Genomic DNA, 25,206 nt, shown 5'->3' with positions numbered 1-25,206 from the left:
CACACTGGTCTGGGAAGGGAAAGAGAACAGCCGATTTCCTAGTGGAAAATAGGGGACATTATGGGTGAAGTCATTGTTCCTTCAAATTATGGCCAAACTCCCCATGATTGGAGAGCTCCCTCTAATCACCCACCCCCACACGTCTCAACCTAACCCCCGCCATACCGACCACTCCCTTTGGCACCAATAAAGCTCTTCTGACTTGTTTTAATTTGATTTGATGAGAAGAGAAACTCTACATCTTACTGGGAGAAGAGGAGTTGACTGTGGAGATCGCTGCCGAATATGTGTCCACCTGCCACCAACTAAGGGGAAGATGAGAACCCAAAGACTATTATACCCCAAATAACCCGCCCACCCCCCCATACCCACCATCCTCCCCACCAACCCCAACTCTTCCCCTCCTCCCCCCCCCCCACTTTACTTGCTTTGGCAATGCCAAATATCTATTTGGACGTGCCAATAAAGCTTCTTTGATTTGATTTGAAGATCAGGGAAGGGCATTGACTGTGGCGGAAGGAGATGTCCTCTTGAGAAGCAAGATCCAGGTCCTCTCAGATCTGTAGAGTATCTCTGACCACACAGATGAGCTTCTGTATGCCTGGCTGATGATCCGAGTCCAAGGCGTCCCCAGGAGAAACATCTCTTAGAGTTGGAACAGGAACAATGAAAGCCCCCAGGGAGGGGCCTAGAAGCTGACTGAATGGCGATCTGGAAAGGTAAGTGACGTTGCCCAATCCAGGGCAGGGGAGGAAAGTTTCTGTCAGAGAGGGGCTGGGAGGGTCCTGAATTGGCTTAGGCAGAAGGCAGAGAGAGAACATGGGTTCAACTGGCTGCATGGTAACTTGCTATAGCTGGTGCACATATAAAATGTGCAGCCAAGGGACAGGTTGGCTCTTCATGGTAGAAAATGGCAGAGGCCCAAGAAGAATAGGGGTAACCCGGGGGAAGCAGGTTCAATCGCCAACTGCTGCAGAGAGACTGCATAGAGAAGATAGCCCAGGTGCTGTATCCCTCAGGAAGGCAGACAATTCCTGAGGAACTTGTAGGCTGCTGGAAAACAGAAAAAAAAAAAACAGTAAATAAGAAAGAAAATTCCTGAAGAGAACTGAGGAACCTCCCCCAAGTCATTTCCACGATCTGGGAATAGGGAAAAGCAGAGAGACCTCCCTGATTTGCCCCCTGACCAATAGGAGAGTTTGGGAGAGTGGTAATAGCAGCCACAGGCGCCCATAGCAAGTGGGATCATCGGCATCCCGGGCACTGATGCAGTGTATGGAGACTGGGTGACCAGCGAGCGAGGTGCTCTTTTGCAAAGTGCTGAACTCACAGGGGGTACAACTAGTGTGGCTCCTAGTGTCAGCTTCCTAGCGAGGTCTATACCCATGGTGTTGTGTCCCTTAGTGAAATAAGCAATATATTATACCACTATTCTAAAGGACACAAAGTAGGAAAGGCCCCATTATAAATCTTGCCTTGGGGCCCATTAGCTTCAAGTTACGCCTCTGGGCTTAGCCTTAAGTCTTTTTTGCTTGTCAGTGTTTTATAAGCCCAAACCAGGGGTGGGTCAAAAACACAATACGTTGAAAGCTCGGCCAACGTTCTTTTTACCAATGGGGTAACAAAGTGGGGCGACTTCTGGCACGAGCGGTCCGGGATAGGCAGGCTGTCACCCATGTCATGTCAGCATCCCTTGGGTGACATCTTATAGCAGACATTGTGCGTTCCGCGATTATTATAGGTCCCTCTATGGTTTGAGCACTCTATTGGAGCTAACAGTCTATAGCTGCTATAGTAACTACAAAGTTCTATCCAAACGTACAGCCCTCAATATTTCCCTCTCGGCATCTCTGGTCCAGGATCTCCGAACTTCCTTTCCCTTCTTTTGGTCTCCAAAAGTGATTAAGTATTTGGGTGTGTATCTGCCTGGTGACTTAGCGACCACTTATTCACAGAATTTCCTGCCTCTTTTACGTACTATCCAAACAGATCTTGGTCGTTGGGACATCAGGGGATTTTCCTGGCTAGGCCGCATAAACTTATTGAAGATGAACATACTCCCCAAGCTCCTATACCTTTTCCAAACAATCCCCATTGCTATGCCTAAGGCCTTCTTCACCATACTCCAGAAGACATTTACTAAGTTTATCTAGGCTTGAAAGCCTCTGTGTGTTGCGAAGCACACTCTCAATAAGCTTAAGCAGAAGGGCTGCGACCACGGTTTGTGTTCTTGACTGGCACCATGCCGCCCATTCAAAGCTCTGGATTGCCCTTGAGAGGTCTCTAAGCCCGCTCCCTCTCTCCACCCTGCCTTGGCTTCATAGACGCCTTTGGTCGGACAGCACTACTCAATCTTTACCGTATGTCACTCGACATGTGATTAGGGTCTGACGATTCTACAGCACAGTTTGACGTCTGTTCAAGAATGATGGCCCTATAACTCCTATCTTGGGCAACCCAGACTTCCCTGCAGCCCTACGCTCTGCCTATCTCTCTCACACCCCAGGTTCACCACTACTCTTCTTCCATCAGGCATGCTGGACATCTTCTCTCCGACCTCTTTTTGACCTGCTCCCTCCAGCTGCTGTCACTGCTACCTCCCATTGGCAATATACTCAACTGACCCACGTTTACAACTCCATTAAGCAATCACACGACCTACATAGGGCTCTGTTACTATTTCAACGTTTCTGCCTCTCCTCGGTGGCTCCATTACATGCTATCTCCCTGGTCTATAGCATGTTATTGGAGGAGCCTGCCAACCAACTACCAGCTTACACAGGGGGTTGGGAGAAGGAGTGGGGGGTTTCGTTCCCATCAGGATTTCCTAAGGTAACTGCTGCAGGAACGTCTCCACATTCATAGGATGGAAAGCCTGCTTGCTGAGCTGAAAAGCGATGATAAAGCACATCTACAAATCTGGCTCTTTGTGACACTTTCTATCACTCCACTGACTTTCGGTCCACCTTTGTTTCCCCCTTCCTCATGATACCCTCAGCAGTCTTCCCTTTCCTCCATCACACACATTTTCCCTATACCCTCTGCTGCTTACTCCCACTGACTCTTTCCTGTACCCGTTACCCCCTGATTCTAAGGAGGGTGGTCACGCCTTCTTTTTCTTTTATTCCTAGTTGGGTTGCACATCCTCTTGTTCGTCCTTTGTTTTGATTGTTCGTTTAATTATTTCTTTTGATATAATGTTTTACCCTGACGTCAGAGTATACAACCGAGTTGTATTTGCAACAGTTATGTACAGTAAGGGTTTAATCTCACATCCACATTTTGCAGATGTGTGATATCCATGTAAATCAGGGACTGCATGTCCATCCAGGGACTGCAGTCCCTGATTTACATGGATATCACACATCTGCAAAATGTGGATGTGAGATTAAACCCTTACTGTACATAACTTTTGCAAATACAACTCGGTTGTATACTCTGACATCAGTTAATATGTGCCTGGAGACATCTGTTCATTTTTAATGGACCAATGGAGAATAAACTCTGTTTTGGTCCATTTTGCAGACCATGGCATCTGGGTCTGTAAAAATCATGGACAGCATATGAATGCCATGCCATTCTCGCAGAGCCAAAGAAATACAAGAAATAATAAATAAAAATGATATTGTGATGAATCATGGACAACATACAACCCTAAAATAAGTACTGAGCGCTGTCCATATTGCAGATGTGATAAGAATAGACCAGGAGGCTTTCAATCATTTCCAAGTCCAGACCAAGACGGACTTAATCATGTGTGAAGGAAAAAAAAAACCTGTTACTTGAACTACAATAAGGCCCAGTTCACATCTGCATTCAGGCCGTTCCATTCCTCTCTCCACAAGCAGAACTTTTCTCTCCGCATTTTTCGTGCAGAAACCACACAGACCCCATTATAGTCTTTGGGGTCCACCAGTTTCCTAAGGTAACTGCTTTTTTATTTTTGTTTTTTTATTTAGGATTAGGTTTACGTTTGGGGGGGAGGGGGTCTCCAAGCGGACTCGCCGAACGGAAACCCATGTGCAGATGAGACGCGGGCATAAGCGTTATCATTGTTTTGTGTGCAGTCTGTTGTAAGCAAGGACAACATAAAGATCAAAACCAATAAAGTCTGCATTTGCCCATAAGAAGAGCAGCAGCCTAGACCATCATGGCGCCCACACAGGCAGCCTGCTGACACAACTCCTTCATGTCTCAGGCCATTATTATACAACTCTCTTGCACGGCCGCTCTGCACATAAGCCATTCCTCACACACCAGCTCCGGGCTGTTTCCGGCTCCCACAATAATCAACAAGAAGCCCAAGGCCGTGCCCCCTCTGCTGCCTTATAAGGGCCGCCATCTTAAGACCACGCCCTGGTTCTTACTGACGCAGGAAGCCTGTGCACACGCCCTCTCCTGCCGCGCCTGCTGCTGTTGCTAGGGAGCCGTTGCTATAGTGCTGAGCGATTGTCCGCGTGCGCAGGCGGAAGTTCCCGGATCAAGGAGCCGCCATCTTTCCCGGGCTCAGCTAGAGAGAGACAGAAGCGCTGGGAGACGGAGAGAGATACAATCGGCTTCCATCCGCCCAGTAGATCACCTCTAATCCCCGCTAGCTACAGCCATGGAAGAGCGAGAGGATCTAGTGTACCAGGCTAAGCTGGCCGAACAAGCCGAACGATATGACGGTAAGAGGAATGTGCGGCTTTTCCCATAGGTCGGCGGGCGGAGAGAATGGAGGCGAGACAAAATGGCGGATGGGCTGGAGATGGGAGGATAGGACAAAGGCGAAGCGCAAAGAGCTCCAAGCGAAAAGGAGCGGCGCTGTAGTGGCGGAGGCGCCCTCAATCGGCATTAATGGGGGGCCCGAGGGGGTGAGGTATGCGGCGGAGAGGCGGGAGGGTGGCGGGCAGGAAGAGAGACGGCTGCAAAATGGCGACCGCCGAGTAGGGCGAGACCCTGGGGAGGCGGAGAATGAGCTCCTGTCAGCTGCGGGCTTCACATGTACACGGTGCTTTACTGGGTCAGTGTAAGGCGGGCTGGGCGCTGGTGCGGGCTAGGTGGTGCCGGGGACGGGTGTCCGCAGCGGTGCGGCTCCTATCGGATCTGTACATTCATTCTAGTAGCCGGCAGTCACGTAGCCATCACCGGCCGGCGAGGGCAGTAGAGCCAGCAGCCGCCTCATTCATTGGCAGGGCTGCGCACACACGTATTACTGCGCCAGTCACCGGGCAGCCATCGGGAGTCCCCGTCACCAGGACATGGGGGCCCCGCAGCCATTAGTGGGAGTTTCCCCCATTCGGCCTTGTCACAGTGATGGAGGACGTGCAGCACCGCAGCCTCCGCCCATGGCCGGGCTCATTCATTCTAGTCAGACCGCTCGCTGGTGGCGCACACGCTCCGACATTTCCCGGCTCAGGGCGCGTCCTCCTTTGTTGGGTGGAGGCTCCGTGAACAGCCCACACCTGAGCCCACTGCGGCCGCCATAGCCCTTACTGGGCACGTCATGGCAGCATAGGGGGCCTATGGGGCTGTGGCCTGAGCCAGCAGGAGAGCTGATCGATATATGGATTGCAGTGTAGTATATGCCCCATGATGTGCAGCATGGCACCAATCTATTCTCTATTCGGTTTTATCAGCCATTTAAGGGTGGGAGAGCTGGATGACACAGGAAGCCCAGAATAAATCCCTGCCTCCATGATCCCTTCTTTATAGGTCTCCAGCTCTGAGAATTCAGCTGCAGCGATCCTAAAAGTACCATTGTGTCTGTTCTGCCATGTATATGGATGGGTATATATTAGGGGGATGTGCTGTGGCGATATATAATTGTAAGACTCTGTTCACAGTTGTCGTCTTTTTCTCTTTGTGTTCTATCAGAAGGGCCAAAAAAGAGTGCCTGATCCTTCATGACGGACATCAGCATCGCCCTATGGACCCCATTGCTTAGTCTGTCAGGATTCTGTCCTGGTGTCCGCCATTTAGACTGGAAGAATAGTGCAGCGTGCTGTGCTACCTCTCCCATTGGTTAGCATAGAATTAGCCATAGGGGTCCTGAATGGAAATGTGAATAGAGCCTAAAGAACATTCACACCTAAAAGAATAAACCTCTATATAGCAGTCCTAGTGTGTTCTGCTAGCCTTTCATTGGTGCATGGGCAAATTGGGTACCCTGAGTATTTCTGGAAAAGATGGGTGACAGCATGGCTTCCACTAAGCCTCTATCCAGGGCTACCACTCGCCTTCCAAGGCTTACTTCTGCAGTAGTGCCAGAGATGTGGATGAATAACTGCAGAACCAGGCAGGTTTATCAATCTTTAGTCTGGGTGATTGGTATGAGAATATATCTACCAGAGGGGGGGAGGGAAATGGTGAAATTTACCATTTACTAGTCTGGTTGACATCTGGTGCCACTACACATCCACCAGGGGGAGAGGGATGACATGGTGCAGGTTTACCATTCATTAGTCTGGGTTACATCTGATACCACTACACCTCCACCAGGGGGAGAGGGATGACATGGTGCAGGTTTACCATTCATTAGTCTGGGTTACATCTGATACCACTACACATCCACCAGGGGGAGAGGGATGACATGGTGCAGGTTTACCATTCATTAGTCTGGGTTACATCTGGTGCCACTACACCTCCACCAGGGGGAGAGGGATGACATGGTGCAGGTTTACCATTCATTAGTCTGGGTTACATCTGGTGCCCCTACACATCCACCAGGAGGAGAAGGATGACATGGTGCAGGTTTACCATTCATTAGTCTGGGTTACATCTGGTGCCCCTACACATCCACCAGGAGGAGAGGGATGACATGGTGCAGGTTTACCATTCATTAGTCTGGGTTACATCTGATACCACTACACATCCACCAGGGGGAGAGGGATGACATGGTGCAGGTTTACCATTCATTAGTCTGGGTTACGCTGGGTTCACACCTGCGTTCAATGTGTCCGTACTATGGTTTCCGTCTTCTGCATGGCAGAAGACGGAAACCATAGATCGGGTCCGGCCGTGCGCGGCGGTGAGCGTTTTAGGCTCTCCGCCGCGAAACTGAATTTTTTTATCCGGACACAGAGTACTGCATGTCCGACTCTGTGTCCGGATTATAAAACCCGGTTTCGCGGCGGAGAGCGCAAAACGCTCACTGCCGCGCACGGCCGGACAGCTTTCTCACCCATTCAAATGAATGGGTGAGAGTCTCCTGCAGGCTTCCGTCTCCTGCATCTGTTTTATGCAGGAAACGGAAACCTGCAATAAGGAAAGAAGAACGCAGATGTGAACGAGCCCTTACATCTGGTGCCACTACACATCCACCAGGGGGAGAGGGATGACTGTATGTTTACCATATATTAGTTTGGGTTACATCTGATACCACTACACATCCACCAGGGGGAGAGGGATGACTGAGCAGGTTTACCATTCATTAGTCTTGGTTACATCTGATACCACTACACATCCACCAGGGGGAGAGGGATGACATGGTGCAGGTTTACCATTCATTAGTCTGGGCTACATCTGATACCCCTACACATCCACCAGGGGGAGAGGGATGACTGTGCAGGTTTACCATTCATTAGTCTTGGTTACATCTGGTGCCCCTACACATCCACCAGGGGGAGAGGGATGACTGTGCAGGTTTACCATTCATTAGTCTGGGTTACATCTGGTGCCACTACACATGCACCAGGGGGAGAGGGATAAAGCGGTGCAGGTCTGCCATTCATTAGTCTGGATGACAAGTGGCACCACTACACATCATAGTCATTTCCAGTTTAGTAATCCATTACAAACACCAGATGTTCTGCACTACATTTTACTCTTGTTCCCATGTTATAAGGTTCTGGTATATAATTATGATAGGGGTCCAATGTCTGTGACACCAAGCAATTCAGAGGATGACGGTGACTACACAGCACTTCCATTGCACTGCAGGCTGTTCACGTTTTTCCGCTAAAAAGGAATTTGCAAATATATTCTCTTTAGGTACAACTTGGTGTCTGGCTACCTGCTGTACAGGGAACTTAAGCATCTTCCCCCTCACCAATCATATCCTTATTGCATTTCCTAATGAAATCACATTCTATCATGGGAATTCTCATCTATGACTATATCCTTATTGCATTTCCTAATGAAATCACATTCTATCATGGGAATTCTCATCTATGACTATTCATGTGTCTGCCGCTACCAGTTTGACCATTTTGAGATGTGTTAGAAGGGTACTGTCTCTGGTGGACACCATAAGGAACTACACCACTAGGAATTCTGGGAAAATGAATATTTAGAGGGGTATTCCCACGTTGCATACTCACCAGCCTTCGTTGCTGTAAGATCTTCTGTCTACCTGCTTTGTTGCATCATTGGTGGGCAGGGTTACATATGCAAAGCCAGTGGAGAGATGCCGCTGGCCCTGCGTGCACGCTCATAGATGGTGAGACCAGTCTAGCCTTCACAATGCGAATACAGACCCGGTGTCCGCTGTAATAGAGAGGCGGATGCCGGGTAGGGTTAGACGCCGGCACAGATGCCTGCAACATCGCTATGTGCCTGCCCTGCATTTCAGTGATACAGTTTCATAGATGGTACAGTAGTATATAACAGAGAAAACGCATACAAGCTCATGGCAGATAGAAAAATACTAGGAATCATATATATGTGTATAATAGGATTGGACTAGGATTCGAGTGGCAAGCATAGTAAGTAAGATCAGGTGCACCTGACAAAATTCACAATTCACCCCCCCCCCCCTGAAAAAATTGACAGCCGATAGAAGCTTGTTTGATCATTGGTGGAAACCTCCCATTGAAATGAACAGAAATAGGATGTTTCTCCTGCAAAATTCACTCTGGAAACTTACTGTTAATACTGATAAGACTCCTAGGAGCGGCGGTGAGGGTTCCGGTTTACCCTGCCCACACACAGTGACTTCCAGCTGTCCCTGTATTGGTATGCACACATAGAAAGCTGTCATGCAGTCTGAGACACAAAATGTCAACTTGAGTAAGTATGTATTAGCAACATTGGTCTGTAAATCAGAACCTCCATTACATTGTTTAGAAAGGCTATTTTCACCTAGGTGTAGCTGGAACTACTGAAAGCAATGGTGACATCAGTGGTCAACACTGCCTGGATTCTAGTGGGCCTCTGGTGGAAGAACCATATTATGCTTTTGCAGATAGTGGGGGCTCTAAGACATAACTTTCTTTAGTGTCTTAGTATGGTATGCAAAAAAAAAATTGTCCGAAGAATTTTCATTGAGATTGTAATACCATTATTGGGACCTCCGAGACCTCCATATCTATAGGCATGAATGGCAATAGACTGGTCACTTACTGGGTAAATCTTACTTAAAAGGCTTGCTTAAGCAGCATGTCCATGTTCTTGCATGTAGCAGAGGTTGAAGGGAAACATTTTCTCTGCACAATGCTCCTTTTCCTCTAGTCTTTGGACAAAAAAAATACACATAAGGGAAGGAGTCGTAAAATATTACACAGCATTTTCTCATGGTTAGTAGAAGGCCTGTTAGGATAGTGCAGTGAACTACAGCACCATACTTTACATAAAAAACGTGAAGGATACAGATTGGCTTTGACAGTAATGTGGATTAGGTCACAGGAGAGGAATAGTTTCCAAGTATGCCAGTGCCTGAACCCCTGTAACTGAAACTAGTAGCTTATTCGATAAGGCTGAGTGATTAAGATGAACAAATTCACAATTAATTGAACATTTCATCTTGAATAAGATTACAGAATAATTATTTTAGACCACCCCTATTCTTACTTTCCTCTTAAGGGGCTCTATCATTGGGAAAAGTCACTTTTAACTAATCACATCCTTGCATAGGCTTTAGAAAGTCTATTCCACACCTACCTTTAGTATGTAAATTGCCTCAGTGGTTTCTGAATAAGTCCCTTTTTATTCATATGCTAATTAGACTAGGTGCACGATGCATCGTGCACCGTCTTTGCTATTGTTTCCTTTGGCGTATACAGCACAGGATGATGATGGCTTCCTGTTTGCACACACATAGAAGATAATAGACAGGAATGCTGCTGGGAACTTCTTGTGCAGGCTGGAAGCTCATTAGCATATGAATAGACGGACTTGTTCAGAAACCACTGAGGCAATCTACATACTAAAGGTATGTGAGGAATAGCATTTCTAAAGCCTATGTAAGGATGGGATTAGTTAAAATTGACTTTTCCCAATGATGGAGCCCCTTTAAGTCACGCCATTGAATTTTGGTTTTTGTTATTTACATATCTCCAATCTGATTGGATAGCGTACAGTTAGTGACATAACCTAAAGCCATTGGCAGTGTGAGACCGCAATGTATGGATGCAAAATAATTGAAATAATCAATCAGTAAGTTCCCAACAATTGTGCTGACTTTAGTCTTCAGTTAGTCTAGGGCTATATTCACATTGCTTAGAGACTCCGCTGCAATGTGAACCCAACATTACCGCCATCTACAATCACTGGTGTATGGGCCACTTTCCATATACCTCCGTATTAATACTTTTTGCATTGATTACATTAAAGGTTTCGCACAGAGGGGAAATGAAGCCTTAGGCTGTATTCACATGATCAGTGTCTTGTATCTATATTGGTAGGGCAAAACCAGAAGAGACACAGAAAAATGTTATGGTGGAGCTTACAGATGCTGATGTGAAATACTAGGGTTTTTTTTTTGTTTAGCACTTTATCATACAATGGAGCTGGGGTCCATCAGGGCTGTCGTGTCAGAACTGTCATCCATCTAGGGGCCTCTTCTATAAAGAGATCTCGACCCTGTCAGATGGGGCGTCATTCAGAATGCAGCACTATTCTTGGCGTAACAAGAACCCCAACTGGCTCCTGTATAAGTCACTGGGATCTGGTACACCGTGGTTACATCACTTATGCACAGAGTCTGGTACACAAATGGTAAAGGGGTTATGCCATGGATTACTTGTCTGACTGCTGAGACCCCCACCAACCACAACTGCTCCTTAGTGGTTTCCTCTTCCGATCTCATTTCTCACAGTATGTAGGTCAATTTTAGAAATCAATAGATTAAATATGTTGGATGTCTTTTTCATCTAGATATTGAAGGTGGACCTGGCACCTTAAAGGAAGCTTGGGTGGGGTTTCCTTGGTTTAGCAGGGAAATGCTAAATAAAGCAGCAGTAAATCAGCCCGCTATAAGTCTTCACTTGGTGCAGTTCAGACATAATGGCTGCAATATAACAGGAAGGACACAGTTGTGTGGGGTTTTTTTTTCTTAAAAAATAATCATTGGTTTATTTTAATGTGACAACCAATGGGATTTTAAAAGATCCCATTCACGCATTTAACTGCAAAATGTTCCATTCATTGCATTTTTATGGCAGCTTCACCGTTTCTACATCCTAGAACTGTTCCTAGAATTCTGCTCCCTGGCACCTCAGATCTACAATAGCATATAAGTGGGTTATTACAGGTCTCGGTGATGGCTGTCTCCTTCTGAGACCACCCTAGAGGTGTATAGTCTGAAAGGGGAGTTAGCGCTGGCACATTACTGCAGTAATTCTCTGCTTTCTGGGGGGCATTACAGCAGATCACTCGGTTTCTTCTTTGGTTTTGCAGTGGTATTCCTGTGGTGACACTGGTTCTCTTACAGTTTCAGAAATTATCCAGTCTGTATTGTGCCTTACAGGTTTGTGAGTGCAGCGCTCTTAACTCTTACCGGTGGTTGCTGGTTTTTACTAGAAAGTCTCTTGTTTTCCCCTTGTAAAATGTTATAACTAGAGATGAGCGAGTACTATTCAAAACTCCCGTTTCGAATAGCACGCACCCATAGGAATGAATGGACGCAGGGGGTTAAGCGGCCGGCCTCCGTCAAAGTCTGCATGCCGGCGACATCTATTCATTCTTATGGGTGCGTGCTATTTGAAACGGCCGTTTCGAATAGTACTCGCTCATCTCTAGTTATAACCCTTTATTATTGTTGCTAGCCATTTACTATTTAACTTCTGCTTGAAATGTTCCATCCATAGCACTCTGTATGACTTGATACACACATGCAGTCACATGACCAAGCATATGCTCTCATATAGAAATATAATCTTGTCAGAATTTCACAATAATGCAGATAATTACATATTGCTTAATTCAATAATTAAAACAAAAAACCTTCCTGATTACATCTATAATATTAATAGACTGAAATCTGCAGGCTTGTCTTTGATCATTGAACCTCATAAGTGTGTAATCTTGCCTTTGCTGCTGATGAAATGACTCCTGAGAAGTGATCTCTACAGAATAGGAAGGATCAAAGGCCAGGCACAGCATTTATTATTGGCCAGTAGGTGATATACAGCTTCCTGCATGGATCAGAGCAGTGGGCATTCGTTCCCAGAACTGAAGATCACTTCAGCAGAATAAGGCTATGTTCACACAGCAGAATTTGAAGAGGACTTCCGCCTTAAATTCCCCTGTTTTCGGGTCTTCTAGTCGCTTTAATTCGCCCATTACAGTCCAGTACCAGTACAGCAGTTACTATGTAAATGGAGTTGTCCTTGACTATAGTCCAGAGCTGTATTTATAGGCCTCTATTCTGCCTCTGTAAGCAAACAGCAGAAGTCAGTCAGTGTAGTGTTGGCTATATTAATGTGACATAAGTGTGCATGGTGAAAAGCACATTATACGATTCACCTGAATGAGATATTGTAGTGTGCGGGGCATCACCTCTTATAGTACGGCCACTTACCCGGTATCTGAAAGTAACCGAAGTGAAGAGTATGGGATCTGGTTCATACACTGAATGTTCAGGGCTGTGCCACAATGTGTACTGCGTGTGCTTGGCATGTATTCAGACTGTGACAGGATGTCACTAATGGAATCTTAGAGGACTGTGATTTGCATAACTCAGTCTTGTAACCGAGGAGATGTTGAGTAACGGCTTTACTTCTGACATTAGCCAGCGGGAGGGACTCAGATGCCTGAAATGACATCTTGTATGCAGTTGTGTAAAGATGAAATGTTCCTAATGTGAAAATGTTGGTAAACCGCAAATTAAAAAAAAAAAAAAAAAGTAAAAAAAAAAAAACCTTGTGTGTAGAAATGACTTGAATACATGCGCTGGTTTACAGCAAACTCCTTGTCACTGCTCACCATAGAGTTCAGTGTGTGGCTCTGGGGTAGGAAGTATAACCAACGTCTGTATGCCCGGACAGGTACTTGTTACCTTTATTGTCATGTCTGTGCCTTGTATCTGATGTTTGCTTTTCATTGCTTGCAGCCTGTTCTGTATGTGAATGATTCAGTGTTTACTCTAGCAGGAATTCTTCAGCCATTCAGTTTTCTTACTACACGTGTAGTATTGTAATTTCCGAATAGGATAAGATGAATTTAGAGAACCTGTTTCCTCCCAACATGTCTATTAGTAAATTATTTGTTCTCTGGGGTTTTCCAGGTTAAATTGATGCCCTTCCCTTAGCTCCGCTCCATACACTTCTGGTATCACAACTCTACCTATGCACTTTAATGGGGCCGCGGTCATCTCAATATTCTGATAAGTGACAGGTCTTCTTTAAAGCCTCTTTTATAACAAGTCATAGGATGGCTCCCTTCTTTCCACTGTGCTAGATGTGATTGCTAAACTGTATGTTTTAATGCAGAATTTTTCATTCTCTTCTAGAAATGGTTGAGTCAATGAAGAAAGTGGCCGGCATGGACGTGGAATTGACAGTAGAAGAAAGGAACTTGCTGTCTGTTGCGTATAAGAATGTGATTGGAGCTAGAAGAGCGTCCTGGAGGATAATCAGCAGCATTGAACAGAAAGAGGAGAACAAAGGCGGAGAAGATAAACTTAAAATGATCAAGGAATATCGGTCAACGGTGAGACCTCTTTACCACCTTTTGTAGCAGGCATACTGTTTTATTAGTGGCCCATCGTCTGTGCTTTTAGTCTTGCAAACCTAAGAGCAGGTTCTTTAGAGCCCGCAGTACACACAGAACACTTTGTTTAGACAGATATTTATGCAACTCTTCCGTGCATCTGAACGAGGCTTACAGAAACCCATGTGGTGCAAAGGCAACACCCTGTAGATATTGTGGGATTGGTTTCCAGTCACAGATGTTGGTACATGAATTTAAGGGGCTGCAGATGTGACTGTCCTTGTGACCTTTGCCGCAAATCAATGGCCTCAGTAGTGTAGTGCTGTAGCCCTGTAAACAGACATGTTGGAATCAAGGTAGTAAGTAATGCTTATTTTATTAGTTCTTGGACAACCCTTTGAGGCCCATTGTGCACTCTAAGCAGCGAGAACTTAATTCTAGATCCAGTTCTTACTGCACATAATGTTACTTTGAAGCTATTTCCTAATCATGCTAGAGATTCTGTCCCTTTCTGAACTACATAAATCTACCAAGAGAAACTACCTGCTAGTGAACATAATGTATCTGGCTGGAGATCAGGCTCGAGATTCAGTATACGCTACTGTTTTGGGGAGGGTTCGGACCATATAATGAATGACTAAGCATGGAAGGAATGGGGTACCAAAAAGGGAACGGCCTACAGGAAATTGATGACAGATGTGCCTATATTCATGCACACACTTCTACATTCAGCAGTAACTTGCAGGGTTCTTTAGTAGAGCTACAGTTCATCACCTGTTAAGTAAATGGATATTGCAGAAAGTGGCCCTTGTGTGATACGGCAACTGACGCATCATGTGGTGACTTTGTATTGTAGGTTGAGACTGAACTGAAATGTATTTGTTGTGACATTCTGGATGTACTGGACAAGCACCTCATTCCAGCTGCAAGCAGTGGAGAGTCTAAGGTTTTTTACTATAAAATGTAAGTACTATAATGACAGCAGGCAGGTAAAACCTGTGGGTGAAAGTAATACATAGTTTATATGGTGGCTGACTGTAAGATGTTGCTTTTTATTTTTTTTTTCTCCCTCCTTTAGGAAAGGAGACTACCACCGATATCTGGCAGAGTTTGCCATAGGCAACGACCGAAAGGAGGCTGCAGAGAACAGCTTGGTAGCCTATAAAGCTGCAAGCGATATTGCAATGACAGAACTTCCTCCAACACATCCCATCCGTTTAGGTCTCGCACTCAATTTCTCTGTGTTCTATTATGAAATTCTTAATTCCCCTGACCGTGCATGCAGGTATGTGATGGTAAAGGGATTGACCGGCTAAGAATTTCTTCCATACAGCTCTCTTGTGTAAAATCGATTTTCTCCAGATTTTCTTTAGATGAAACAATTTACAGTACGTGCCTGATACTGATATAAAGCCCTACATTACTTATTTGCCAACTGAAGACACAACCCTTTGTTTTATAAATTGAACCTATTTTACTTAAAATGCAGCCAAATCTACCAGGAACTATTATAAAATACTGTGCAGAAGTTTTAGACAGGTGCAGAAAAAAAAAAATGCTGCACAGGAAGAATACTTTCAAAAATAGAAGGGTTTAGTTTATTTTTGTCACTCAACAAAATGAAGTGTCAAAAGAAATCTAAATCGCATCATTTGGATTGACCAACTTTTGATTTCAAAACAGCATCAGTTTTTCTTGATATGTGCTCACCATTCTTGAAGTTTGCATGAAGTTTGGTTGATGGTTCTTTGAGAACTAACCAGCTATCTTTTCTGGATGTGTAGTAACACAAATCATTCTCTATTTTCATGTTATCGCAGACTTGAGATTTAGGGCTCAGTGGGTCCTCTAAAGGTGGTCACACCAAATATTGATTTGCTGCCGTGTTGTACACTATTGTAGGAAAAGATTGACTAACTTTAGGCATTAACAGCTACAGGCCTACTTAGTGACAGTCTTAACTGTATGAGGATGGATAGAGACAGTTGTCAGAGTAGAACACCTTACTAAACTCCTAAGATCAGAGCGCATAAAGGTACGTATGACAAGTTATGTAGGAAAAGATTGTGTATCAACTTGCTCAGCTCCGGCTGCCGTTACTGCTATTTTGATACTTACCAGGTTCGCTTTGAGCAGTCGTGAGGACTAAAGGATTGATAGTTGAAAGTGAAGCAGATAGGTAGCCCCATGTGCATTAGGTGATGGGCCAGGCCCCCATAAAGGCAGTGTGATCAGTTTAAGTATCTCCATATGTTTTAAGAGGTTGTACTGTAGGGTTTATAGATTTAACCTCAAAAATGGGTTGCATATCGGTCTGCCATAAACTCGCTGATAATAGTGTTAAAAACAAATACTGTTATGCTGCGAAATAGGAACGTTTCTAACAATTGTCTGCTTCTTTTAGGTTGGCAAAAGCAGCATTTGATGATGCTATTGCAGAACTGGATACACTGAGCGAAGAAAGTTACAAGGACTCCACGCTTATCATGCAATTGTTACGTGATAATCTGACACTATGGACTTCAGATATGCAAGGTGATGGTAAGTAGAACTATTGTGCACTTTATCATATTCTATAATGGATGCCACCCAAGATATTTTCCTGTGAGTCTCTAGTTCGAGGCACTGGAAGGTCGGCAAGTCAGTTAACAGTGGCAAGTACTAATACTTTGCTTGTCACCAGGGAGTACTACCACTTGGTGCTGTACTATACTTGTCATTGTTCCTGCAGTAGTTTAGGGTTAACATTTAAGTTTAGTTATGTAAACTAACATGGTGAATACATACGGTCAATAGTTTCTTGCATTTAGTGTCTTTGGAATATTACCTAAAGGCATAGCCAGTACTACATCCATCACGTGGCAGAGTCCTCCCTTCATGCTTTTAACATCACTGTCACTACATGATCCTGTTCTTCCCTTTCTTATGTAGATTCCTAAAGGAAACCCGCGTGTCCCTTACCTAAATATTCTTTGTAAGTTGCTGTCACGATTGCCTGATAAAGCAGGCTTGTGTTTCAGTTTCATCATAACCTCTGCATCTGTTTGCTCTGTGTGATCCATTCACTAGTTTTATACTTTGTGGAGCGCAGATATGTCAGGTCTGGATTGTACTAAGTGTTTTGGCATGGTCTTCTCCCTAACTTTGTGTTATGGTGTTACTTGTATATGCTATTGCACATGGTGTCTATAAGTGTCCTGGGAGATGTCTACAATAACACTGCACGATCAGATGACCTGAGTGCAGAAAAATGGCCTGTACAGTCACAATAGGAAGGCTATGCAAAACATTCATTCTTTCACTTTATACACCTATCCCCTCTCAAGTGTTTTAATGCTGAAGGTCTGCAGGGGCTGATGGTACACTTTCTTCTATTTGACTTCCAGGACAGGGTTGAGACTAGAATTGAGTGGTTTAAATCAATTGTGTGGTGGATCCAGCAGGTGGCGCTGCCTCAACTCGAGGAGTGTTAGCTGTAATCGGCTGGCAGACTGAGCCTGCCATACCACACAGCTAACGCCCAGAGCCTTTGTATTTTCAAGTGTTGCATTGTTGATGTAAAGGCTAAATATGCCTCTCCTCTATGCAACCCCAACTCGCCTGGTTTGACATGGATATAGTAGATGGTGATACTTAGTCACACAAGGCAATGCCAGCTCCCACATACACAACCAGGCAGCACCTGATTTTACCCACTCTATTTACCTTCAAGGCAGCGCTCTTCAGCATTCCCATAGAAGTGAATGCAACATCAAATTAAAAGTGCTGTTCTCTATATGTTTCACCTGCCCTCCTGTTTCCTTTCCAATTCAATTTGATTTTGAGATCCGGCCTATTGTCTCTGGATTGACATACAGAGATGGCAGACACACACAACTATTTTCTAATCCTTTATCATAGCTGAACAGCTGGGAGCACTTTCAGAGAGAACAGAATATAGGTGGCTGGGAACAGGACCCGAATCATTAGCCCAAACCAGAGAGGTGGTCTGAAACCTAGGCAATGAGTCACCTGAGTCATAAGGAGCAGTATCTAGCTAATGGTGCAAGATGGATAAAGCTCTTCAGTTAGCTTAAGGTTTAAGTTAGAATATGATCTTTGAGATGGTAATATCCCTATAAGCATACATCCCAATACTTCATGCAAATGAGTTCTTGGATGCACTGCATATACTGTAAATTTTCCCATCAATGACTTTTTATCTGACTTTAATTTTGGCCATGTGACTTTCAAAGGTTTTGGCTTTACACTGAAGAGTCTATATCAGGGGTGCCCAATACGTCGATCGTGATCTACCGGTCGATCGCAATGGACGTATGGGTCGATCACGGGATGCAGTCAGGGATCCCTGGTGTCTGCTTCTTCACAGCGCAGGCTGAGAGTCATCTACGGACACGGGCAGGCAGGACTGCCGCAGCCCCAGCCTGCCAGTGTTCAGAGATAACTCTCAGCCTGCGCTGTGAAGAAGCAGACAGCGGGGATGCCTGGGCAGCCACCTTTCACGATCCGCCCGCCCACAGACAAGCCCCGTTCTGCCTAAGGCCCGCCCTGGCCATGCCCACAAGAACTGGGTAGTCGATCTTAGGGCTTAGCCATTTAAAGAAGTAGCTCACATGCTGAGAAAGTGTGAGCACCCCTGGTCTATATGAATAGGACCTGCCACTTAGTGTATCAGTCTTGGAAGTCCTATCACATGGTAGAATCTGCTGCTGATTTTGAGGTGGATTCGGCTGCCCCAGAATTAGTGGCACATTCTGCCCTGAGAGTCAGGATTGGAGCAGAGCTCTGAAAAAGGTGCCCTGTATGAATTTGTGTCTAGCATGTTAAGAAAAGCTGTTGCTCTGCTTCGCATTCTGATGCAGGGCGGAAAAGGAATCTGAAGCTGGTGCCCACCTCAAATTCCTCTCCACTTTCTGAAGTATGAATGTGCTCTAAGCCAGCTCTGCACAGTGTTTCCTGTGTAATGTCATGCAGGCCCTCTGAGTTGTATGAGTAACCTATAGGGTAATGTGGTCCTCCAGCCACCATCATGTTGTGGACAAGACTGCTGTCCACACAATTTGTGGCCAACAGAACAGAGGCAAAGTGGCAACATATTTAAAACAAAAAGTTGCCAAGGTATTAAGAGCGCCACATAGCATCTGGCAGGTCCTAATCTTATATATAGGCCTTCATTGTACTTGGTAGATAACACCTTTAAGATTGCAGTAACTCACTGCTAAATTACAACAAATGGGGAATGTGGTCACATTGCCGCCTATCAGTCACTGAAAATCCAAATGTGCTGGGTTTCACAAACACCGTTCACTAGCATTAGTTGCAGTTGACTAGCGCTACGTTTGCTATTTTAAAGGGAGTCTATCACCGCCCCAGCTGCTTTAAACCACTCATTGGTGCTGTAGCTGCTGTTGTCAGAATAAAAAGAAAAACAATACCTTGCTTTTGTTTCAGAGCCCCAGGGATGCTAAGAAAAAACACTTTTATTTATTCAAATGAGGATCTTGGCGCACAAGGGGAGTTTTCTTTGATTACTGAGCACTGCTACATAATCACTGAACATGCCCATCCAGATCATCCCCTGGGCAGTGTGAATTGTACCCCCAACTACCCCAATGCCCAGGGGAGTGAGCTAAATGCAAATTGAATCAGTGGAAGGATCAACTGATACTGCCTAGGGGGAGGAACTGAATGCAGGATGGTCATGTTTGATGATGATGTAGTAATCAAAGAAAACTCCTCCTGTGCTCCAAGGTCGTCTTTTGAATAAAGAATAAACGGACTTTCTCTGCATCCCTGGGGCTCAGAATAAAAACGATGCCTTGCTTTTGTTTCAAACAGCATCTACAGCACTATGGGAGTGGCTTAAAGTAGCTGGGGACAGTGATACTCTTTACTATTGTTCAGCTAAGATTGCAAAAAGTTCTATAAAATGATGTATATCAGAGTTTTCTTATACGTTTTTTAGCCCACAATACAGTTCTTCATACAGAAAGAAATGTGAGCCTTGTCATGTCTGACAGTTTGTGCACTTGACTTGCAAAAAGATATCAAAGGTGAATCTGTAAAGCAGTAAAAAAGTATAACCTGGTGTTTCAGTCCTATGTTTGTATTGGGTTGGCTTGTCTGTGCTTTTTCATTCAGCTATTCACTAACATTTATGGGAAGGTTTAGAAAGCCCTTAACTAGACAGGACACCCGCTGCCATCTCTTCCATTAATTAACATTTAACATTAGTTTTGTCTACTAAATGCCTTAACTGCATGGTTTACACTGGCATTGTGGAGTTTCTAACCAAAATTGATATTTTGAAATTGTGTGGTTTTTTTTGTTTTGTGCTTGTGTAGAGTATCTAAGGATTTGTTCACAATAACCTTACACTCTGTTTTCAGCCAATGAAGGATGAAAGCAATGGACATTAATGGTGATAGTGATGGGTGAAGATGTAGCCCCTATGTCTGCATCTGTTCACAACTGACTGAGAAAAACATGACTGATACCGTATTCCATCATATTTGCAGTTTTGCAGTGGAGGAAAATCTTGTAGTTACATCTTAGACATTTGTGGGATATCAAAGGACCCAAACCTACTTCCAGATAAGGGATCCTTTACACAAATCCTGTCTCTTGAGACCTGGAAGTGTACACAAGCTTCACCGCTTTCCATATTCTACCTGGATCTGATGACAGAAATAATAAGCATGAAGTTCTAGCTGACACTTTGGTTATGGGGGTCCTCATTGTATTGAGTCCCTACCTTTAAAAAAAAAAAAAAAAATCTACCGAAAATGGGTCATAGTCTAAAATGTAGTTAGCATTGTGAGTACTTAGAGCTCAGACTTACAGATATTGCATCAAAAGCTTGTTTGTAGCAGTCACTCACAGCAGGGGTATAGGGGCATGCATAAAATTTGAGTGTAATACTTTTGTACTTGGGGCTTCCACAATAGATTGATTTCAGAAGCAGGTAAAACTTAATCCCCCCTCACCCCATGCTCTGCTGTTCTGAAGTTGTATGTGTTCTTAATGGGGTGAGGAAAATAAGATAAAGATGGGAGATAAACTGTCTGAGGATGAGAGAGGTGCATATTAAAAATCCAACATGTTGAATTTGTCCTTCCCTTGACAACTGTCCTCAGAAGTCCCTGATGTACGTTAATGGTCAGCTTAAATTCAGCAGGTTTAGCTGACATGTAACTGTGTGTTACTAGGATATGAAGATGGCCATACACAACAAGGCTACTAGAACAGTCACTAGGTGGCCGATAAGATAGACCCTGCTGCTTTCTGGTAACACTAATGCCTCTTATCTAGCGCTCTCCACCTTTTCCCTCATTACACATAGATGTATTGATAAGTGGTAGGGGAAAGGGAACACAGATGGCGTGACAGCCTGGAATGTAGTGAGCCATTACTACAATTTATAGCATTGCCATATACATGTTAGCGGAGTCTTTAACTTCCTTCCAGAATCTTCTCCTCTCAGAGTTCTGTTCAATAGGTGCTCGGCATAAAGCTGACGTTTGATATGGTGTAAAGAAAAAGTAACTTTAGAAAATGTCAAGTAACGAACAATTTTCAACCTTTTACAGGTGAAGAACAGACTAAAGAAGCACTGCAGGATGTGGAAGATGAAACTCAGTGAGACATTAAAAGCCAAGAAGAGATCCTCTCTAACCAACTGCCCCTTCCCTCCAAATATCCCGTCTCACTCTGAGGACCATCAAAATTTGACTTTTACACTGGTTCTCAGGATTTAGGTTCCTGCCCAATTGGGTGTATCATTTTTACACAGTTTAAGAATTCTTAAAGGCAAGAGTGAATGACTGTGGATTTTGCTGCTGCCAGCCATCTTAGGTTCTTTAAGACACTAACAGGACTGCATAGAGGCTTTTTCAGCATTAGATTTGTCTCCGTGCCATCCAGCACTATAACCTTTTAGAAACACATAGAACGAGCAAAAGACGTTACTCCTTAGGGCAGACCAGAGTCAATCGCACTGTAGAAATTGTGTGGTGGCTTTTTTTTTTTTCCATTTTATTTTCTAAATGTTTTGAAACTGAATTTAACTCTATTGTTTAACATGTGGTTAGAGCTTGACGTCGCAGATTGCTTCAGAATGTCCTTGTAGTGGTTTTGCTGTAAAAGTGTTCAAACTGTGCAAAAATGTTGCTGAAAACTCTGGTGCTGGTATCACGTCAACAATCCGTGTTTATTCATTCTTGCCTCCTTTTTACTTTTTCCCTCCTCAGAGCAGGTTAGCATTGGAGCTGGTGTTGAATAGCCTGCATGCGTGTTTAAAATTTTTTTGTTTTTCTATCTTCTCCCCCTCTCCCTTCTCTCCTCGGCCCCTTCTTTCTCTTGCTCAACCTATCTTTCGTTCAGTATGTGTAACTTGAAGCTAATTTGTACTACTGGATATCTGACTGGAGCCACAGATACAGAATCTGTCAATGTTCTTACTGAAATACAGCATGGAATTAACATTAAACTTAAATAAACAAAACCTAAATTAAAAATGCCAAATATTACTGTTACTTGACCTCTTCTTGTCTGTGTAAGGATATTCTATTGGTAGTCAAAGTAGCCTTTAAGGACCAGCTTTCTCTCCTTCTCCAATGTTACATAAGAAGGATCCATAGTCTTGTCAGATACACAATTGCCATTAAATTGGACCAGTTGCCTGCATACATGGCAGAGGCAGCAATTTTGTGGGTGAAGCCTTTGCTCCTCATGAAACGGTGACCTCATTGAGGTGACTAGCACTTTTGCACAAGATTGCAGTGTTATTATGGTCCATACTCCACTGTGTACAGGAGCTGGGTCTATGTCAACAATACTGTTAAGAAAACTAGTCTTGTGTGTGGCTGTGTTATTGGCTAAACATAAACTGGAGGTACATACTCTGCTTGCTGTATGGGTATTTAAATTTCATGAGGATTTGCCAAAACTTGTAATTTTAATTGAAGTTTTGAGTTTGTCGGAATGGGGTACTATTGATCAATATAGTAATGGTTTAGCTTTTAGTCTCAATGGTGTGTTTTTATTTTTTATTTTTTTCAATTTTTTTTTTATTTTTTTTTTCCAACTTTAAAATGTTGCCCAAGTGTAATTGGCTTCATTAAAATAAAGGCATCCATATAAAGTGACCATTTTACTTTTTTATTTTGTCGGAACAACCGATACAACTTGGAGAAACCTAACGTGTCACTGAACACTGCAGATATCTGGTTTATTATAGATTTATACGGCAGCTTTGTAAATGGCCTTTAATGACCTAAATTATTGGGATAATGTAATTCACCAAAACTGATAGGAAAGAGGATAAGTATTTAAAGCCTCTGCTTGTAAACTTTAGAGATCTCTTGGGTTGCTTGGATCCCTAGTCTTTTGTTCTCACGATCTTAAAGGGAGTTGTTGGTTCCGATCAATCTAATTAGTGACGGTTGTGCAAGCGTGCTTGTCCATTGGCTGAGAAAGTATAACCCTTAGGGCTAGTTCACACGGGGACATGGATGCTGATTTTGACAGCTGATTTTGCGGCCAAATCAGCCTCCATAAAATGTAGCCCTATGTGAATTGCTAGCTTTTTTTTTTTTTTTTTCTGCTAGCTTTTTTTTATTGCTAGCTTTTTTTTGCTAGCAGAAAAAGAAGCGACATGACCTTTCTTCAGGCGTTTAACGCCTGAAAAAATGAATAGGAGTCTATGGGGCACTGAAAAAACCGCTAGCGGTTTTTGGTCGCTTATTTTTGCAGCTGTTTTGGCAAAAACAGCGACTGAAACCGCTAGCGGTTGTTTATCATGTACTTTTTTGTAATGCAAAAAAAGCTGCAAAAAAACAGCAACTGAAAAAGTGTCCAAAAAAAGCGATGCTGAAAAATCAGTGACAAAATCAGCTAGGCTTTTTTCACGTGTGAACTAAGCCTTAGGTTGAGGCTCCATGTAGTGAAACACAGCAAAAACTGCCACGGAAATGCATCACTCCCCTCACCCAGTGTTCTTCATTGCGTTTTCAGTCTCTTTGCCCTTTATACCTATGGAAACACTGGAGTTTTTTGTATAAGTATGATTGACGTGCTGCGATGTTCAAAAGCGTGGGTGTTTTTGAAAATACTCTTTCCACAAAGACTTTTTTTTTTTTTTTTCTCCTTCCTCCCTTCCCCCTGTAATGTGTGGATAGAATTAGCCAGAGTCCCATTCACTTTGCAGATACTGTAAAACACAGCGTGGGGCTCCAGCCTAAATTGTATTTCAAATCAAAGTGCCCAGTGGGTGGTCCCAATCCCATCAGGTGCTCCCCTCACTGAACTCTGCACACCACCTCCCCCTTGGTCTTACTTGAAACTTCTGATACTCTGACATCACACACTTTCACTGAAGTCTTGCATGTGTTTGATACCATTAAAATGGATTTACATAAGGCTTGGAGAGAGGAAAGCCCGTGTTCTGCATCTGGACTGCCAACTGGACACTTCCAAGCTCATATGTTGGATCAAACTTTTCATGGCAGCTGGTCTCCGTCCAAAAACAGATACACCTCCATAACCGTACCAGGTCCACTCCCCAACACTATTTCATTTAATAGGTAGAAAAGCGCTCATTGGAGGACATAATGCATCTGACAGGTTAGTTTATTCCTCTTTTCTTTTCTTTTTTCCCCAGTGATCCTTTTGATCATTGCCGCTTACTAGCATACATTCCTTATGAAAAATACTGAAGTATGATAGCCAAGATTTCTAGAATAGGTTAGGGGTTGTGTACAAGCTCTGTCCATTTAGAGTCCCATGTCTGGATACAGTATACTAAACAATCTTTTTAAAGACTTCTTAATATTACATCCTTCAAATTTCCAACGGAGTGCTGAGAAATCTGCGGTTTCCACCCATTGTGTTTCAGAATATATTTCACTCGTATCTTCTGTCCTGTTCAATAGAAGAAATCAGTGTGACAATATAAAGGCAGAAAATAGATGTAGTATTAGCATGGGAAAATGTTTGTAGAACAAGGGCCTCATTAATCGAAAGTAAGGAAATCAGCCCTTGTTGCTCATAGCAACCAATTGGTGCGACTTTCACTTCTCTAGAACAGTTGGCGCAATGAATGGTTACTGTGGTGGCAAGATCAGGTTTCCCCGCTGTCATTTTTGATAAATGAAGCCTGATTTAGGAAGAATGGTACATGGAAAGTCTACGGTTGGCTGTGAACGCTGAACCATTTACAGGGTTATTATGGCTTCAGCTATCGGATTGTACATATAGTACACAATACTCATTGAACCAGTGTACTGATAAATGGGGCAAATGGTAGAAGCTCAGCATAGAACGCATCAACATACAATACATTTAAGAGGTCAAGTAAAT

General features: G+C 43.9%; 1 protein-coding gene across 2 annotated transcripts; it reads left to right on the top strand.

Moving 5' to 3' along the window:
* Positions 1-4,468: 4,468 nt before the first annotated feature.
* YWHAE (tyrosine 3-monooxygenase/tryptophan 5-monooxygenase activation protein epsilon) lies at positions 4,469-22,371 on the top strand. 2 transcript variants are annotated; one of them, XM_075263916.1, is made up of 7 exons: positions 4,469-4,667; positions 13,649-13,848; positions 14,705-14,811; positions 14,927-15,133; positions 16,253-16,389; positions 16,780-16,822; positions 21,438-22,371. In XM_075263916.1, the coding sequence occupies exons 1-6, from the start codon at positions 4,604-4,606 to the stop codon at positions 16,785-16,787; spliced, it is 723 nt and encodes a 240-aa protein (XP_075120017.1). In that variant the 5' UTR covers positions 4,469-4,603; the 3' UTR covers positions 16,788-16,822; positions 21,438-22,371. The 2 variants fall into 2 exon arrangements, with proteins under 2 accessions (XP_075120017.1, XP_075120016.1); XM_075263915.1 differs by lacking the exon at positions 16,780-16,822 and having other exon boundaries at positions 4,470-4,667.
* The last annotated feature ends 2,835 nt before the right edge of the window (positions 22,372-25,206 follow it).

This window comes from Leptodactylus fuscus, chromosome 2 (genome assembly GCF_031893055.1).
Source record: "Leptodactylus fuscus isolate aLepFus1 chromosome 2, aLepFus1.hap2, whole genome shotgun sequence".
Classification (NCBI taxonomy): Eukaryota; Metazoa; Chordata; class Amphibia; order Anura; family Leptodactylidae; genus Leptodactylus; species Leptodactylus fuscus.
This window is presented reverse-complemented; position numbering and strand designations above follow the sequence as displayed.